The sequence below is a fragment of the Oncorhynchus mykiss genome, chromosome 4 (genome assembly GCF_057628025.1).
Source record: "Oncorhynchus mykiss isolate SJ-2025 chromosome 4, ASM5762802v1, whole genome shotgun sequence".
NCBI lineage: Eukaryota > Metazoa > Chordata > Actinopteri > Salmoniformes > Salmonidae > Oncorhynchus > Oncorhynchus mykiss.
In genome coordinates, this window is record NC_143025.1 from 67,609,798 (window position 1) to 67,627,059 (window position 17,262).

Here is a 17,262-nt window from a genome sequence, read left to right on the forward strand (position 1 = left end):
TGGTATGGGCAGGCGTAAGTTACGGACAACAAACACATTAACACTTTCAAATCCAGGTAAAATTGCTACACTATACTTTTTTGAGATTATGGAGTTAGGCGAGATGGCAACACATCCACTTGACAGAAAACGCAATTACTAATTTTACAGCACAACGCAATCCAATACTCTCTTGGTTTTAAATGATCAAGTACTGATCTTGCCGCCAATATTCTAACTAAAAAAGGTAGAAGGTGATTGTCAATCACTCAATAATAATCTTGCTACCTTCAAGGTGTTGAGTCAGTACATTAGTCTCATTAAGTACATAGGACTTGCATGAAGCACTGAAAGAAGTGTTTCCAAAATTTCTCAAATCATATTCGTACCCCAGTCAGTGTGGACGTCTTCTAAGCCAATAAGCCTTTGCAGCTTGTAGTTTGTCTTAATAGACCCTGTAATGAACCCACATACTGATGAAGGGGCAATTCCACAATAATGTAATTATGCTTTTACTCAGTTTTTTCACTTTAAAATGTATGCCAAACAAAAACCACTAATTTCAATGTTTAACAAACCATACAACTATGCACAAGGACTACTTGTAACAATTTCCACTGAACATTTTACAAAAGCAAATTTAGTGGAAGAACTGTCCAGATGCAGACTTTGATAACAGAACTACAGTAAAATATCCCTCAAGTTATGAGACCACGTTTTCCATAAAACTCTTAAAAAAGGACATTTCAAAATGTTCTACCTCATAATCTCCAGCACCACCCCAACATGTGAAAATGGCACATTTATATGTCCTGTAGTAAAAAAGATTAAGAATCATAAGTGTTTCCAATGACATCAACCAATTAGTAAGCAGTACCTACTCAAAATTGGTCAAAATAGCATGCTGTACACCAGTGATGTCATCGGAAACACTTTGTATCTTTTTTTACTACAAAACCATTTTCACATATGTTTATGTTGGGGTGGTGCTGGACATGATTCATATTAAGTTGAAAAATTGAGAAGTTTAACCCATCTACACAATATCCCATAATGAAGTGAAAACAGGCCTTTAGAAATTTTTGCACATTTTTTTATTTTTTTTATTTTTTTTAAGTTAATACATGTTAGAATCACATTTGGCAGCGATTACAGCTGTGAGTCTTTCTGGGTAAGTCTAAGAGCTTTGCACACCTGGATAGTACAATATTTGCCATTATTAATTTCAACATTCTTCAATCTCAAATTGATTGTTGATCATTGCTAGACAACAATATACTTTCCAGCAGATTTAAGTGAAAACTGTAACTTGGCCACTCAGGACCATTCACTGTCTATTTGGTAAACAACTCCAGTGTAGATTTGTTCCTTGTGTTTTAGGTTATTGTCCTGCTGAAAGGTCCCAGTGTCTGTTTGAAAGCTGACTGAACCAGGTTTTCTAGAATTTGGACTGTGCTTAGCTCTATTCCATTTTTTTTTTGTCCTAAAACTCCCCAGTCCTTAACGATTACAAGCATACCCATAGCTTGAAAATATGGAGAGTGGTACTCAGTAATGTGTTGTATTAGATTTGCCCCAAACATAACACTTTGTATTCAGGACAAAAACTGAGAATTGCTTTGCAACATGTTTTACAGTATTACTTTAGTGCCTTGATGCAAACAGGATGCATGTTTTGGAATATTTTTTATTATCTACAGGTTTCCTTCTTTTCACTCTTTCAATTAGGCTAGTATTGTGGAGTAACTACAATGTTGATGATCCATCCTCAGGTTTCTCCCATCACAGGCATTAAACACAAATGCTCATTAAACTGTTTTAAATGCCACCATTGGCCTCATGGTGAAATCCCTGAGCAGTTTCCTTCCTCTCTGGCAGCTGAGTTAGGAAAGACGCCTGTATCTTTTGTAGTAACTGGGTGTATTGATACCCCATCCAAAGTGTCATTAATAACTTCACCATGCTTATTCAATGTCTGCACCAATAGGCACCCTTCTTTGAGAAGCATTGGAAAACCTCCCTGGTCTTTGTGGTTGAATCGGTGTTTGAAATTCAATGCTTGCTGCCGAGGGACCTTACAGATAATTGACATTATGGGGTAGTGTGCAGGCCAGTGACACACATTCTCAATGTAATCCATTTTACATTGAGGCTGTAACAACAAATGTGGAAAAAGTCAAGGGCTGTGAATACTTTCTGAAGGCACTGTATTCCTAATGCCCAAAATGTTGATGAGTTTATTTCTGCAGAATAGAAGATTCTCAGCTTTTCTTTCAGCTGTCAATTTACGTCTCAAAGATCTGCATCTTTAGCTAAAAATAATAAGATTTACTGTGTCAGATATATGCACAAACAAAAATATAGAGCACTGAATGTGCAGTCTGCAGTTGTCCATTGAACGTAAGCCAATTTTAGTGCAGGCATCGACTCCAGTTCGAAAAAACAAATCTCGTTATGAAAGGGAATTGAGCATCCCTGCTTGGTCTTTTAGTTGCCTTTCTCAGGATAAACCAGACAGAAAGTTAAACACTGCACATCTAGTACACCTCTGCAATCTGGTTAGAACTGGACCTCAGACAAAACTAGGCCACAGGAAATATCATTGTTCTGCTATATGAAACTGAGATGTTAGTTCAACAGCATGAAATACAGTTGGAAATAGGGACATGACAAATAAAAAAAATTAAAAAATGGCTTAATGTTTAAACGGCTTTTAAATTTGTTTTCATCGGTTTCCTGTTAAAACTAAGAAAAATTCATATAATTTCACGTGAATTCACAATGCTAAATATGGTCCTACTGCATATGACCGCTAGCGGGCAATGAAGTTCTATCTTCCCGGACAATGGCGCTGACATTACTGCTGTCCCTCGGTCCCACTCTGCTAGGTGCCACTCCATGTTTTCAGAGGTCAGTACATGGGCTTCTCATCAATATGACGGCTCGCTGTAGTGACGTATGACAGCATGTTCATAGATGTCCAACAACCTGATGTTAACGCCGTGTATGTATTTTTTTTAAAGAGATCACGCTTTGTACTTGCAAAGAAATCATTGTACAATTTCGTCACCCGGGCCATCACAGTTTTCTGACATGGCACGTTGTAGTCTGGTTCTAGACATGCCATCAGGGCATTGAAGACGACATGCTCAATCTTTGACTACGGTTCTGGAATGAGCGATACGATTTTTCTAACTCTGTCCCTTACCGCACTTCTTTTGTGAAAAAGCCGTCTGTCTGTTGTTGCTGCCAGAAACAGTTTGGGTCTCACGGTGCGTTCGTTTCCGATGGTTAAGCATTGCACCTGTACTACCATTACTGTACCTCAATTTCACCTCGCAAAGTTTGCATTTCACCACCTTCTCATTCAACTTCTCAAAGTTTTGGAATATAGGACTTCGCTGCTGTCGCTTGCCATACTCTGTCCTTTTTCCACCGACGATGACGTGCAGAGCGCTTTATGTCCGTGGCAAATAAATTGAAAGATGCACATCTTTCAATTTTTTAAAGATTTTTTAGATTTTTAATTGATTTTCATTTATGGCTTTTATTTTTAACGTTCCCAATTTTGTTTATATGTTTTTAGTCTTTCTAAGGCCTCTTTACAATCCATTCAAACAGGTTTGACATGTAACATGTATTTACAGTAATAGCAGGAACTTTTCACTGCTAGCAAGGCTGGGGAACAACATGTTAAATTGTAGTCTATAATTAAAACACTGTCGGAGGACCGTTACTTTCATGGCTGGTGATGGATCTGCAGAAAGCACCCAACAGTGAGAAACTAATTTAGAGCCTATCTATACATCTTATCAGCAGGGTCTCTCTAGCCTAAGGCTGAAAAGAACAAGGACCAGACAAATAAATCTGACTGGCTTCTGAGACACACAAGCTTTGATGACTTCTTCCACACCATTTTGATAATGAAATAAGTGTCATGATGTAAATCTTCCATGTCAAATAGGAACGTTGTGTCCTCATGGCTAAACTGTGACTGAGACACGTGGGCCTGTCGTGTGGGGGTCTCGGGGATGTTATCTCAGTATAGTGAAATCATCTGACTTCAATCCATGACTGCCCAGCATGGGGTGGGATCTTCCTCGATCCCTCAGCCTTGGTTTAATTCAATTGAAAGCCAATTATTGACTCTTCTGACTGAGGCTTTGAAATCCCCTTCAATTTGATTCACACAGTGAGTATTTTCAAGTGGGTACCTTGTTTTGCCCACATTGTATCTGTATTGATATACAAAATATTGTGGAATGTTTTGTAACTGTCAGAGTGTTATTTGACATCTTTGGTTATCAATCTTTTGGATTTCTACTGTAGGCCACATCTGTTTCTCTTCAAACAGTGCTATTCAATCTCTCTCTTTGTGAGCTTGAAGATATTTTTAAGATGGAGGCAATCTGATGTTTAATATTACCGATTTCCAGATGAGCTCAGCTGTCAAAATCAAACAAAGGTTTGTGATATGATTTGGCACAGAGTCTGAACTGTAATAAACCCCCCTTAAAATATCTAACAGGAAGTGTTCCACACTTCAAATATCTGATCATTCTAAAAAAAACACCTGTGGGACATTCATTCATACTAACAACCAATGAGGGCGAGCCAGGCAGTGAAATAACAGTTAGGGCTGGAAAGTAAGTTAAAAACGTACGTAAGACTGAGCATTACCAGTGATGACATTGTCTTCACTGCACAAACATGCCCGTCCTGCAACAATGGCAAGCGGGAGGAAACCCAGCCGTACAAAACAAAATCAGGAGAGCCTGATACAATGGGAGTCAGTGCTTCCCATGTCATTCCAGGTTAAATGAGGCAAGTTTAAGGATGAGATTACGTACATTTCGTTTTGGGGATTTTAATAGCTTCTTGACAGCACCCCTGGTGATTTGAATGAAACCGTCCATACATATTTGCCCACTGAAGGAGAGCTCAGAAATGTACTTTTTGGACCTGAATGCCAAAACATTCCAGAGATAAAGGTGCTTAAAATTCAGCCATTTTGAAAACCCCACCATGCCTTTAGACATGCATGTTGTTTTCATCACTGGAAAAGATAAACGGTTGAGCTTGATATCATTTAAAAGCTTACAGTGTTGTCAAACTATTGTATTATTTCTTTAAAATAATGTTTGGAATAAAAACTGTCATATTTAAACCTTTAATGTCAATCATCTTAAAACACATATACTTGTTTTTTTTTTCCTATTTGCATATGTTGTAGTTTAGACCGTATTTCACATAATTTAAGGTTTTTGTGTTGTGTCCGCCGTCGGTTAAGTCAACATGCTCTTGAATACAGGGTGGGTGTCATGTTTTGGCTGATAAATGTTCTAAAAATGGGAATAAAATTGAAATTTCAACTTTCAAATGGTACCACAAAGATGGTTGGATGTCCACACACTAGATCATGTTGACTTGAATGGGAATATCTGTTGTTTTAAATGATACTATCAATCCTCCATCGGAAACCTTTTGAAATATAAATAGAATATGCATTACCATTCAAGTTGACATTTGAGGCTCGTCTTTGTGGTGGCAATTAGAAGTTTCAATACAACACAAATTTCAAATGGTGTACCAGCTAAATTGCAGGGCTCTAAATGGATAGGTCCATTCCATAAATTATTTCCATGATTGAAATGACACCCACCCTATATTCAAGAGCATGTTGTGTCTAAACTGATGGCGGGCACAACACAAAAACCTCAGATGATGTGAAATACGGTCTAAGCTACAACGTATGATCAAAAATGTTAAACATGTTTTTAGATACATGCCGATAAAAAAATATATATATAGTTTGACAACACTGTATGTAAGCTTTTAAATTATATTTTCCAGTGATAAAGACATGGATGTGTTATGGTATGCAAAACGTCACCTTTATCTCCTAAATGTTTTGGCACTCAGATCCAAAACGTCACTTTCTGACCACTTCTTCCATTGGAAAACATGTATGAAAAGCTGCTTAAGTCAAAAAGGGGTTGAACTCTGTGACGCATTTATTTGGGCTACAATTTCTGAGGCTGGTAACTAATGAACTTATCCTCTGCAGCAGAGGTAAGCCTGGGTCTTCCTTTCCTGTGGCGGTCCTCATGAGAGCCAGTTTCATCATAGCGCTTGATGGTTTTTGCATGTGCACTTGAAGAAACTTTCAAAGTTCTTGAAATGTTCCAGATTGACTGACCTTAATGTCTTAAAGTAATGATGGGCCCTTGTTTCTCTTTGCTTATTTGTGATGTTCTTGCCATAATATGAACTTGGTCTTTTACCAAATAGGGCTATCTTCTGTATACCACCTCTATCTTGTCACAACACAACTGATTGGCTCAAACGCATTAAGGAAAGAAATGCCACAAATTAACAAGGCACACCTGTTAATTCAAATGCATTCCAGATGACTACCTCATGAAGCTGCTTGAGAGAATGCCAAGAGTGTGCAAAGCTGTCAAGGCAAAGGGTGGCTACTTTGAAGAATGTCAAATATAAAACCTATTTTGATTTGTTTAATACCTTTTTGGTTACTACATGATTCCATAAGCGTTATTTCATAGTGTTGATGTCTTCGCTACTATTCTACAATCTAGAAAATAGTTTTAAAAAATAAAGAAAAACCCTTGAACAAGTAGGTGTGTCTAAACTTTTGACTGGTACTGTACCTCCCTGTCATCCTGAACTCCTCTACCCGGCCCATAACGTTTTGCTCAACTGCTTACAAACTCCTTTCATTTGTCAGCTGTTGATGCTGAGTTGTTATGCAGCGAGGTTTTATTTGTACACAGATCTCTCAAGTGTGTTGCACGGTGCAACAGGCTGCAGGCTGCAGAGCAAAATAATATAGTTTGACTCTATAGCAGACTAGCAGTACATGGTTATTCTAAAGTTTTTTTAAACAGGCAGAGCATCACACCCAACCTGTAACAAACAAACCTGATTAAAAATATTGGTAGATAGATACTGTAAACTGTAGCAAGATATGAAAGTAAAACTGGATGCAAACATTGAGAGGAAAAACAACATGTCAGGATAATCCAACTAACATGGATGAGCAACTGTAGTTTGATAATATCCACAGTGCTAGGAATGTGTCATCCAGAAATAGGGATAAACCTCTTGATATGTTGTGTCAGACTGTCGGTCTACATCCTGTGCTGTAGAGTGAGAAACATGCCATTGTGAAATACTTGACTCACTTTCAGTGGTTAGCCCCAACAGACCCTGAACCAGCGAAAGGACATACAAGAGGGGAACTTACTTTGAGTATTCTTCATTGTCCCGGTCACATCTTGCATCCTTATGCTTTTCCCAGTCCTTCCCATGCTTGCAGGTGGTCAATAGAATGATATCTTCCCCATTGTGAATATGATATAAAGCATTTCTGGTTTCTGAACCGATACCAGTCAGATACCTCTTCCCTTTGAAAACCAGCAAATATTTCCTTGATGGAGGGACATTTTTGAGTGTCAAATATCCCTTGTCCCCTCCTTTTTGGGAATGGTCTTTTGAAAACAAAGGAATGGACACATCAAAGTGTGGCCTAAAATGATCCATATCAATGCTGGCTTTGGCCAAAATGGCCTGGCCAATATCAAAGCCCAGCTCCTCTGTGTAATATGGCCAGGTGCCAGAGTAGAGGTTGAAAATGAGGTGGTTCCTCCCGTCATTCCACGTTGGAAGGCTCTGTACTTTAGCCTTGACATTGTGAATGTACTGGCTGGACAGCTGGTCCCGGTCCAGAGTGTCAATGCCCAGCACATACAGACAGGCCTCGTTGACGTCTGTGGTGTGGAAGCGGGAATCCTCGACAGCTGTCAGGATCTTCTGGTAGCTCTCAGACACTGTCTCCCCCTTCAGCAGGGGGTAGACGTACACCTTGAACCCCCTCTGGCAGCGGCTGAAGTCGAAGCATGTGTCCATGCGGCACCTCCTGCTCTTGTAGATGTTGTTGCGGATCTCCCGCCTCTCCCTGGGAGAGGTGTGCTGGTGGTGGAGCAAAGGGCTGTCCTCCTCCTGCTCTCCGTCCTCCAAGTAGGTGTTGAGCGGGTGGGTCCACTCAGGCCAACGTTGTCTGAGCAAGCTAAAGCCGGGGCTCTGGGCGACTCTGAAGAGGTGCTGGTGGTGGTTTTGATGATGGAACTCCCCAATCTGAAGTCCCCACAGGTAGGCAACCAGAAGAAGACAGGCCCCTAGAGACACGACCAGGTACCTCTTCTTGGCCTGCATGTGGACAGTAGGGCTGAAGGTGATGGGAACCGAGGCAGGAGAAGGAGCAGGGAGGACGTGGGGGTCCACACTCAACCCACGGGGCTCACTCTTATCCACAGGTAAGCATGCTGCTGGTCTGAGTCACTGTGTGCACAAGATAGAACAGAAAGCGTGAAAATCACATTATAGCTGGATTCCATTTCAGATAATCAGAGATGAGCATTATGATGGATTGCAGAGAAAAGAGTTGCATTTGGTATCACTGACAGTGTTTGCTTCGTGTTTTACAGCACATTTGAGACAAATCAATATTCATATTGTCTGATGATTAGAATCAATGGCTCCACACTAGCTACAGATTGGTCATATTACATTATCTGGTGTAACAAAGATTTTTGGTATCCATTATTGGCCATTATTAAAGGTTTGCCTATACAAAATCTCACCACATATTTTTCAACTACCCTGGTATTTGAGATAATATATTTGTTCTCGATTCAGCCAAAAATGTCAGTGTCCAATTGCAGATGGTGCGTTTGAATTTAGAAAATGCTGTTCAAATAAATAAAATGTTTTGCCTCATGAAGTAGTCCAACAATGTGTACGCCACCATCTTGTCTAGTTCAAATCTTCTCTCATTGACTGAGACAGGTGACCATCATCGAGACATGCAGCCCTTTGGGGTGGACCCACCTGTCTCAATCAATTATATTTGAAATAGACAAGTTGGAGGTGTACACATTGTCGGATTACTTCATGGAGCAAAAAAAAAAAATGTTTTAAAAATAAATAATGGAGCATTTTCTAAATTCAAAACGCACAGGACATTTTAGAAGATACATGTTTGCCCGACTCAAGAACGAATATAGTATCGCCAATAACAGGTTAGTTGAACAATCTCTGGGAATGTTTTGTATAGGCAAACCTGTAACAACCAGTTATGGATACCAAACATGTTTCCTTATAACACATTATCTGATGTAACAATCTATAGCTAGTGCTACACCAAAGCAATATTGTTCAGACACTTCCACCCATGCGCAATTAGCCTGCGGGGACGAGATTGACGCCAAAGCAATTCGACAAAAGTCTAATAATGAATTATTTCAGGTCACTCATCATCGATTTAATTCAACTTCGAAGCAAAACCAAATGTTTGGTGAATTAAGTAATGTATCAGGGAAAACATGTGCCCTACCTTTTGTAACAAACACCTGCGATACTGTTGATTTTCGAAGCTTCCAGCGTTGATTGATGCCCTCTCACCCGGATGAACACGATGTAAACACAGCATCCTAAATGATTCGAATAGCTTTGGGGCCACTTAACTAACAAAAATCATTATTCTTGTGGATAAAGGCCAAAGAAGTTGGAGAGCCATTGGAAGCCATCCGATGCAGGGTCACTTTTTTTCCTTACCTAGAAAGTAGAATGTGATACTTTTACATCATATCCCAGAGAAATCTTGCAAAATATTGTTCTTTCATTCTCAGGGGCCTCTGAGTCGCACTTCTTGACAAACATGTCACCACTTACGATAAAGGTCACCTTCCCATACGGGAGACTCATTCCATGCTCATTCCATTTACCGCTAAAATGTATTGTTTTTATCATAAGCAATTAATCGAGTATATTTCCATAAGCAACCCCCCCCCCCCGCCCCCCCCATTTGATTTACTTAGAAACCTATATTTTCTCTATTCATGCAATTTTATAGTGGTGTTTACAACGGTTTGCTGTCATCTTTGTGTGCGTCGGACTCCGGTATAAAAGTTTCCGAGCAAAACACTAGTTTCCAAAGTGCGCTCTTAACGCGTGAATCCGAACCAGTGAATCTAGACCTGTCTCTCCACACTTCTCCGGCCCGCGTAGACTGGCTATGTCAATTCCAATCGCTACGATTGTGGATCATACAATGCATTGGCACATTCTTCGTCTGATGACAGTCCATGATTATGTCTATCCAACTGAGTCAGATCCACAAAGCGCACGAATTTCTACTGAGTTTTATTTCAGGGGTTATTTTCTCAATCTCTATAAATGCACGCAAAAAGAATGAGTGACAGTTCAATAAATCCACATGATCGTAATTTTAGGGATCCCATGTATACTACATCCACTTGCTCCCGATTACATAGTAGATAAATGATACACAGTCCGTAAAGTTAACGGTGTGTGTGTCACCTGAACGACACGCGCCTCAACAGTCGGCAGTCCAGCACAGAATCTTGCAACGATCACGCGTCAAATCTACTCCAAAGTAATGTAGTGCATCAAGCTGCAATCTCTCCGTCTTTCATTCACCGGGCTGTGAACCACTACGAATACAACCACAGTTCGCAGATAGGGGCTCATTCTACATATTCCACGGGTCCTGTGGAGTTTACGAATCCTTCTGCATCCCCCTCCACTCATTCAGAGCTGAGGACCATGCGATGAACCTCCCACAACGAGAGGCTGCGCCTCCGACCGCGGTTATTGGTAGAGGATGCGCGGTGAGCAATGGAAATGGATGGTGGAAGCGTCGATCATTTCAAGAGGCGTTGGCAGCAACTATAGCTATTCGATAAGAAAGCATGCTATCAGAAGTTGGTGGTGTATGGTAGTCTACTCATGACGTGCCCAGAGCCCTTTTTGTATCAGTCGCCCATATGAACTATTTAGGTGTGTGCTCGAAATATTGCAGATGCACACCTGCACATGCGTTTTTCTATCTCAACCTTAACGAAATGTTCTATGATGTCTTCCTGTATCTATAGCCTATTTGAGTGAATCCGGAATGCACAGATTGGGAACTAGATGTTGAGTAGGTGATTCAATGGCTGATTCATAATGAAGATAATGCATAGAAATAAGTGTGATAATAATGTAATAACTCTGTAATATGGTCCAGTATGTCATCGTTGTAGTGCGCTATGACTTCAGCAACACTCCTTGCTAGATGTACTTGTAAATGTGTCACAAGCTTGACAGCTTGCAGTCTGTGCTCCAAGATTTCAAGGTTATAATGCATTTCCCAATCTTTTAAGCCAGGAGACATTCAGCAGGATTCATTGCAAGTCTATTAAATAAACCATAAGGAGATCTGGGAATGCCACATTTATAACATAGTGAAAGTTTAACGTTTTTATTTAGCATATTAGTGACACTTAAAGGATGACTAAAGAGATGCTGACCTTTGCTTGATGCCATGTTATGCTCGCTGGATATTGTTCTATAATTTTCATTGGATTTCAATATTGTTTTTTGATTTATTGGTAAGTGTACTTTAACAGTTCACCTTGTTACAGATGGCTTCATTAGATACACAACTTGTTTATACAGGAAGTTGCAAATTTGGATTCAAATAAAGATTGTTAGATTAATTGATTGATCATGATGCATTGTACTTTTGAAGAAACTATTCAAAATTGTCATTCTGAAATATAATTCTGAAATATAATTCTAACAGTTAATTTAAACTCTATCAATTAATGATAGAGGTGCTAAGAGTACGGTTCACGTATCAGCTCAAATGCAATAAATGATGCCATCTTGTGGCCTGAGATGTAGCAAAATAAATCTGTGCATAATTCAAAAAGCTTTGGATCACTGTCCTAGTGAGTATAACTGTTGGTATGCTAGATCAACAGGTGGTACATTTCAATGTGGTCTGTTTTTATTTATGTTCAAAGGTAATGTATGGCAGAATCAAATGTACATGCATTGAAACCTGTACAAGCAGACTTGAACATAAAATAACCACATCTCTTGCAAAAATAATTTGCAAGTCAGTAACTTGAAAGTTCTATTTAGTGTCTGAATGATACATTTAAAATATTCTGTGTGCTCAAGTGAAAATCACATTTTACTTTTGCATTCTGCCTTCCGTATGGGTTCATTGGGCTTATCAAGCCATGACCACAGGGGCAGGCCATGCACCACTTCTATGATGCTATGAGGGAGCATTTTGTCAACACTTACAGAAATAAGCTGAATCATCTCAGTTCTGCTCTACTGAGAGGAATACTCACTACTGCCTTTGGGTCTAAACAACAACCACTGTTGTGAATGTTCCCCTGTAGTGTTGCATTGGAAGGCTGTTTTTGCTCACACTGTTTCCTCAACTTGTCCATTATGTGTTGCCAGCAGGATTTCCTCATTGGTCAAAGGTCTCAGCTGTGGCTGCCAGCTGACCCTTAACTACCCCATCGCCCTCCAGTGGGATGATAGCATCAGCCGTGCCTCAGAGCTCTCAGGAACTGGTGGTAAGTGACCATCAGCTGACCTGAAGATATATATTGTGTCAGGTAAACTATAGTACAGAGGTTGGCCCCTAGGGTTATACAGTATATGCTGGCCGTCTGCGGTGCATGTTATACGCCCTGATGGCAGAGCAGTGGCCCAGGTACAGTAGGGATCAGCCCACATGGGAGCTCACCATCCTCAGGGCAACAGAGAGCTCAGTGGAGCATCTCAGCTCTATCAGTAACAGCTACAGGTCAGCGGAACCACAAGTGGGTTTCAAGAGAAATCAGGTGCTATCAAATAACAAATACCCACAATATTTGTGCACAATTACAGTACTTACTGTTTGTCCAAGTGAGTTGATTCCATTGCTCTAGATCACAACTGTGAATGAAAATAATAATATCCAACAAGACGGAATTTTCTGGGTTAAGAGCAATTAACTATTCACGTCAGGCATAATGTCTCCATAAGTCTTTTAATTCGGAGGAATAAATACTGTATACATCAAGAATGAAAACACAGCAACAGGGTATTGGAGTGACAAATTAAATTCTGTCCCAGCGCCATATACAGTAGTCTATGAAGTATAAGGCGGTGTGAAAGCCTGCCAGCCATCAGGTGCTGTTTAGGAGCTGATTGAAAAATATTCTGTGCATTTTTATGGAGGGTGGTTTATTACACAGGCCATACATCATTGTCATATTGGTGTCCATGTTGGTCCTGCATGTTTAGACAAGCTCTGTGTGTCAATCTGTAGAGCAGTGTCCTTTTCACCAACATGTTATGAGTTCAGCTCAGTGCTACTCATTCTTTCTGCTTTAGAATGCTCTGTAAACAATTTCTTTCATTTTTGAGATTTTACTGCAGACACTACTTACCTGACTGAAAATCCTTTAGTTATTATTGTGTAATTCTTATGCAACTGTCTAGGATATTAAAACACACCATTATCAATTCACATATTTGACTCATTCTACAATGTATGCATCTGTTTCCACAGCACTGTATCCTTTCTGGCAAATATAGTCCTCTATCATCTGGTGAGGAAATCATGTGATGAAGCCAGTGCCAGCTTCCTCCTGGTGCTTCCCAGCAACCCCTGGTGACAGTTGAAGGTTTCAGGTTTTAATGCTGGCCTGAGAACAAGCATTGACACCCTCTAGGTTCAGAGGTACTGTATGTGATGGACATCACCCGGAGCGCGGTTCATAAGAAAATCATTATTCTACCCCACTGTGCCTGTGTCTTCCAGCCATACTGATAAGGATGTCCTAGGGGGTGACCATTAAAACATACCTAATGAGAATGTATCTGTAAGGCAGGATTTGGATCCACTTTGGGAGTTTTTATTTTATTTTGTATCACCAAGCACAGTGCGCATTCAGTACTGCTGCCGGATGAGCGAGCCTTGTGAAGCTTCCTCTCACCTGTGACAAAGTGCCCACATTCATCCCTCCTTCACTCTATACGAATAGGGCTTTTGAACGTGTCCCCCATGAACGGTAATGCTGGGAAGGTCCTGTTTAATCAGGTCGTGGGAGGCTGTAAGCGAGGCAGATTGTCAGTGAGATTCCCATAGGTGCAGGGACACTAGCCTTTGTACCTGCGGTTGATTCTGGATTGCTAACTATATACTCCGTGGGACAGTGAGAACAATCTTCCCTGCAAACTGTCCTGCTGGCCTAAAACCTAAAACCTTGTTGAGCTGAAACAATCCGGTGAAATTGTGTTTGCCTTCAAGATAAACAGGACTGAGTCTTGTAAGAATATTGAAAGGGATTTACACACATAGTTTTAGATAGGCCTAAACTTAGAATATATATTTGAATGGATATGGAATGTGCATGCATGGCACATGGTATTGAAGTCTAGAAAAAAATACAGTGCAGCATGATCTCACAAACCCACTGCTAGAGTCTTGTTTTTTTACAGTCTTGGAAAAAAATGTCAAGCAAACAATAATGGACAAATTGAGAATGATGTTGTCTTGTCTCACACAGTATTACAGTATAATACCCATATTTAATGGAGGGGCAAAAGACTGGATTGTTTTGGAAACTGTAAAGCAAGACAAAGTACTGATGTTTTAAACTGAATTACATATGGATTGAGTGGCCTTCTATCAATGCGGTTGTTCTGTTGAGATTCCTCTGGCAGTCTCCTAGGTTAACAGATTATTAAAAACAAAGTAGCGATTTTGGGTCCTGTGTGTCTGCCACAGTCTTGACAAAATAAATATCCCTCATGAAATATTGATCCACCTTCCCAACTCCTTTCCCATTAGCTGTATAAAGAATTTCTGAAACACAAAGTTATCAGAGTACACATACGATTTGAGAGAGAGCAGGCAGAATGTTGATGAGATGTTCCAAGAAAACATGTCTTTGATTCATCAAGGCCTCCTGGAGTCAGGTGAGGATGAACCACTTCAAACTCCATACAAAGAATGACTTCATCAAAACAACACTGGTTGACTCACTAATGCACTATGTTCATTTCATCTCTTGCTGGCTACTTGTTACATCTGCTCTTGCCACGCCCTCTACTGCTCATCTTGTGTCTCCTTGACCTGCCACCACTCCCCCAGTGCTCTCTCCCTCTCCCTCTCTCTGTGTGTGTGATTGTGTGGGCAGAGACAGGTGTGCTGGAGTCCGAGCAGATCCCCACCAGCTGCAACCTGTTCCATAATCAAGACCTCTACAAATACTCAGTCCTGCCACTTCCACACTGCCAGATCGTAATCTCTGCTCAGTCCACATTTCTAGCCGTTTGTTACTATCTAGATCCTGTAATCCTGTTGTGCCTGTTTTCCTTGCCTGACACAGTTTTCCCCTCCGCTACAGTTCTGCCCGCTCTGACTCTGGTCCCTGTCTCCAGTCCCACATCTCCTCATCCTGCTACTCTGCCCTGGATTCCCCACACTACTGCTCCCTTGGATTCCCCTCCGGACCTGCTTACCCTGTCCCAACCCCTCTCGCTCCAGCCTCAGCACCTGGTTTCCTGCAACCCACCCGAGCTTCCCCTGGCCTGCATTCCATCTTCCCCGTGTTTCAATAACCACCTTGGTTACTTCATCCCAGTCTCCTCGTCGGAGTCTGCTCTTGGGTTTCCTTGTTCCACTCCATGTAACGCTACATTTTGTTAAAAATCACTTTCGACTAGATGAGTTCATGACACCAACATGATTGGACTTTTTCAATTGATAATGGTGCCTTAGGATGTAAGGTATCCCATTTTAAATGTATCTGGCATGTCATTTACACTGACTGTGACAAGTATCTGACTGGTCAAAAGTAGTATTGCTACTGCCCCTATTTTCCTCTGCATTAAGAGGTGTGATATTGTCCTCTGAAAGGGATCAACTCATACACCTGTCATGTTATTTGGTGAATTGTAAAAAATATCCACATAGTTTTGGGATTCTTGATATACTGATAGAAATAGTTTTCACTCTCAGAAAAGGATATGACTTGCAATAATTATATTTGAAATAATGATGTAAAATCCAAAGACGTCAACTGAATCAAACATCAAATAATGTTTTAGTAGCGCATATGTCTATCAGATGTTCCAACCTGTTGAATTTAGGTTGAACATTTTCTCAGTTATGTTTATTTGTTTCAATGACACATCCAGCCAGTGCCACACATCATAAAATGAGAAAATATCCAACAGCCATCTGTGGCCACTTCCTTAGTTTATTTTGTTTGGATACTTGATTCATGGTTTTTGAGCTTAAACATCAGTGAAATAATGTGCTGTTTTGTTTGACGGCCATCTGCTTGTACTCAAAGTTGTGATATTCCCCATAATTAAGCTCAACAACATCTAGACTAAACAGCTAAACCCACTTGATCCAGAGAGTCTTACAACAAACAGTAGGGTGGAACAGGTAGCAGAACATCCTATCAGGCAAAGGATGAATTCATACTCCAACATACCACTTGCTGAAGTGAGGACACACGGCAATAGTCTGTCCTAACTGTGGCTGGAGTGCAGATTACATGAACAGAGTGGTTTGAAGACATACAGTACATGCAGAAATGACAAGCTGGTTGTAATGCCACACTGTCATTTCTGTAGCGCTCTACTTTAATTGACCTTCATAGTTCAAACCCCAGATGGTGTCTAAAAGATGGAATCCATTAGTACACCCTGCCGGCTAATTTAGCACTTTAAAGACTGATGTTTGATAGCACTAAAAATAACACATCTCTGTCGTAACCACATGGATGCCATCAAGAATGGAAGAACAAGCAAAGCAAGTAAACTATATTATGCTGAAAGTAAGGTGAAAGTGACAGAAAATGTCATGTGTTGCATTTGTCACTGAAAACCTTGCAAAATTGGATTCGAGGGAGTTGGGTTATATGACTGATTTATATTATTTGCACTGAATAAAACCACAAGCATAAACAATACATCCTCTATTATTTTCCAATGATAAACTATTCTGGGGCTAAAAATGCATACCTCTTCTCAGGATAGCTTTACTGCTTTATGAGGACTTGGAGAGTGTATGGATGCACTGAAGCTGTGAGGTTACTGCATTACATGGAGGATCAGGGTACTTCTCGCCTCTGTTGCGCAAAGGGGCCTGCTGCATTTCAGCCATGGTGTAAATTGATTTCTCGTGTTGCCACCACTGGTGCTATTGGGGGAGAAGAAGCGCCATGTCGAGGAACTCACAACATATTTGGGTCAATCAATAAAAAGAGCAGAACCAGCTCTGAATACAGTCCCTCGAGTGGTGTCCTTTAGCTCTCCCAAGAAAATGTCAGAATACACCAGTCGAGGAAGTATCAGCTGGTGCAGTGAAATATCAACCATCAATGC

General features: G+C 40.5%; 1 protein-coding gene and 1 long non-coding RNA gene across 2 annotated transcripts in view; one reads left to right on the forward strand and one right to left on the reverse strand.

Annotated features, from left to right (window-relative positions):
* The window catches only part of LOC110522229 (exostosin-1), a 256,334-nt gene extending 245,557 nt beyond the window's left edge, over positions 1-10,777 (reverse strand). The window contains exons 1-2 of the mRNA XM_021600447.3: positions 9,395-10,777; positions 7,247-8,340 (exon numbers count right to left, since the gene is read on the reverse strand). Coding sequence (XP_021456122.2) covers positions 7,247-8,214 — 968 coding nt within the window. The 5' untranslated portion in view covers positions 8,215-8,340; positions 9,395-10,777. The remainder of the gene's footprint in view (positions 1-7,246; positions 8,341-9,394) is intronic.
* Positions 10,778-12,324: 1,547 nt separating this feature from the next.
* LOC110522230 (uncharacterized) lies at positions 12,325-16,847 on the forward strand. Its single transcript, XR_002473273.3, has 2 exons — positions 12,325-12,443; positions 13,427-16,847. It is a non-coding gene; the product is annotated as an uncharacterized LOC110522230 (long non-coding RNA).
* The last annotated feature ends 415 nt before the right edge of the window (positions 16,848-17,262 follow it).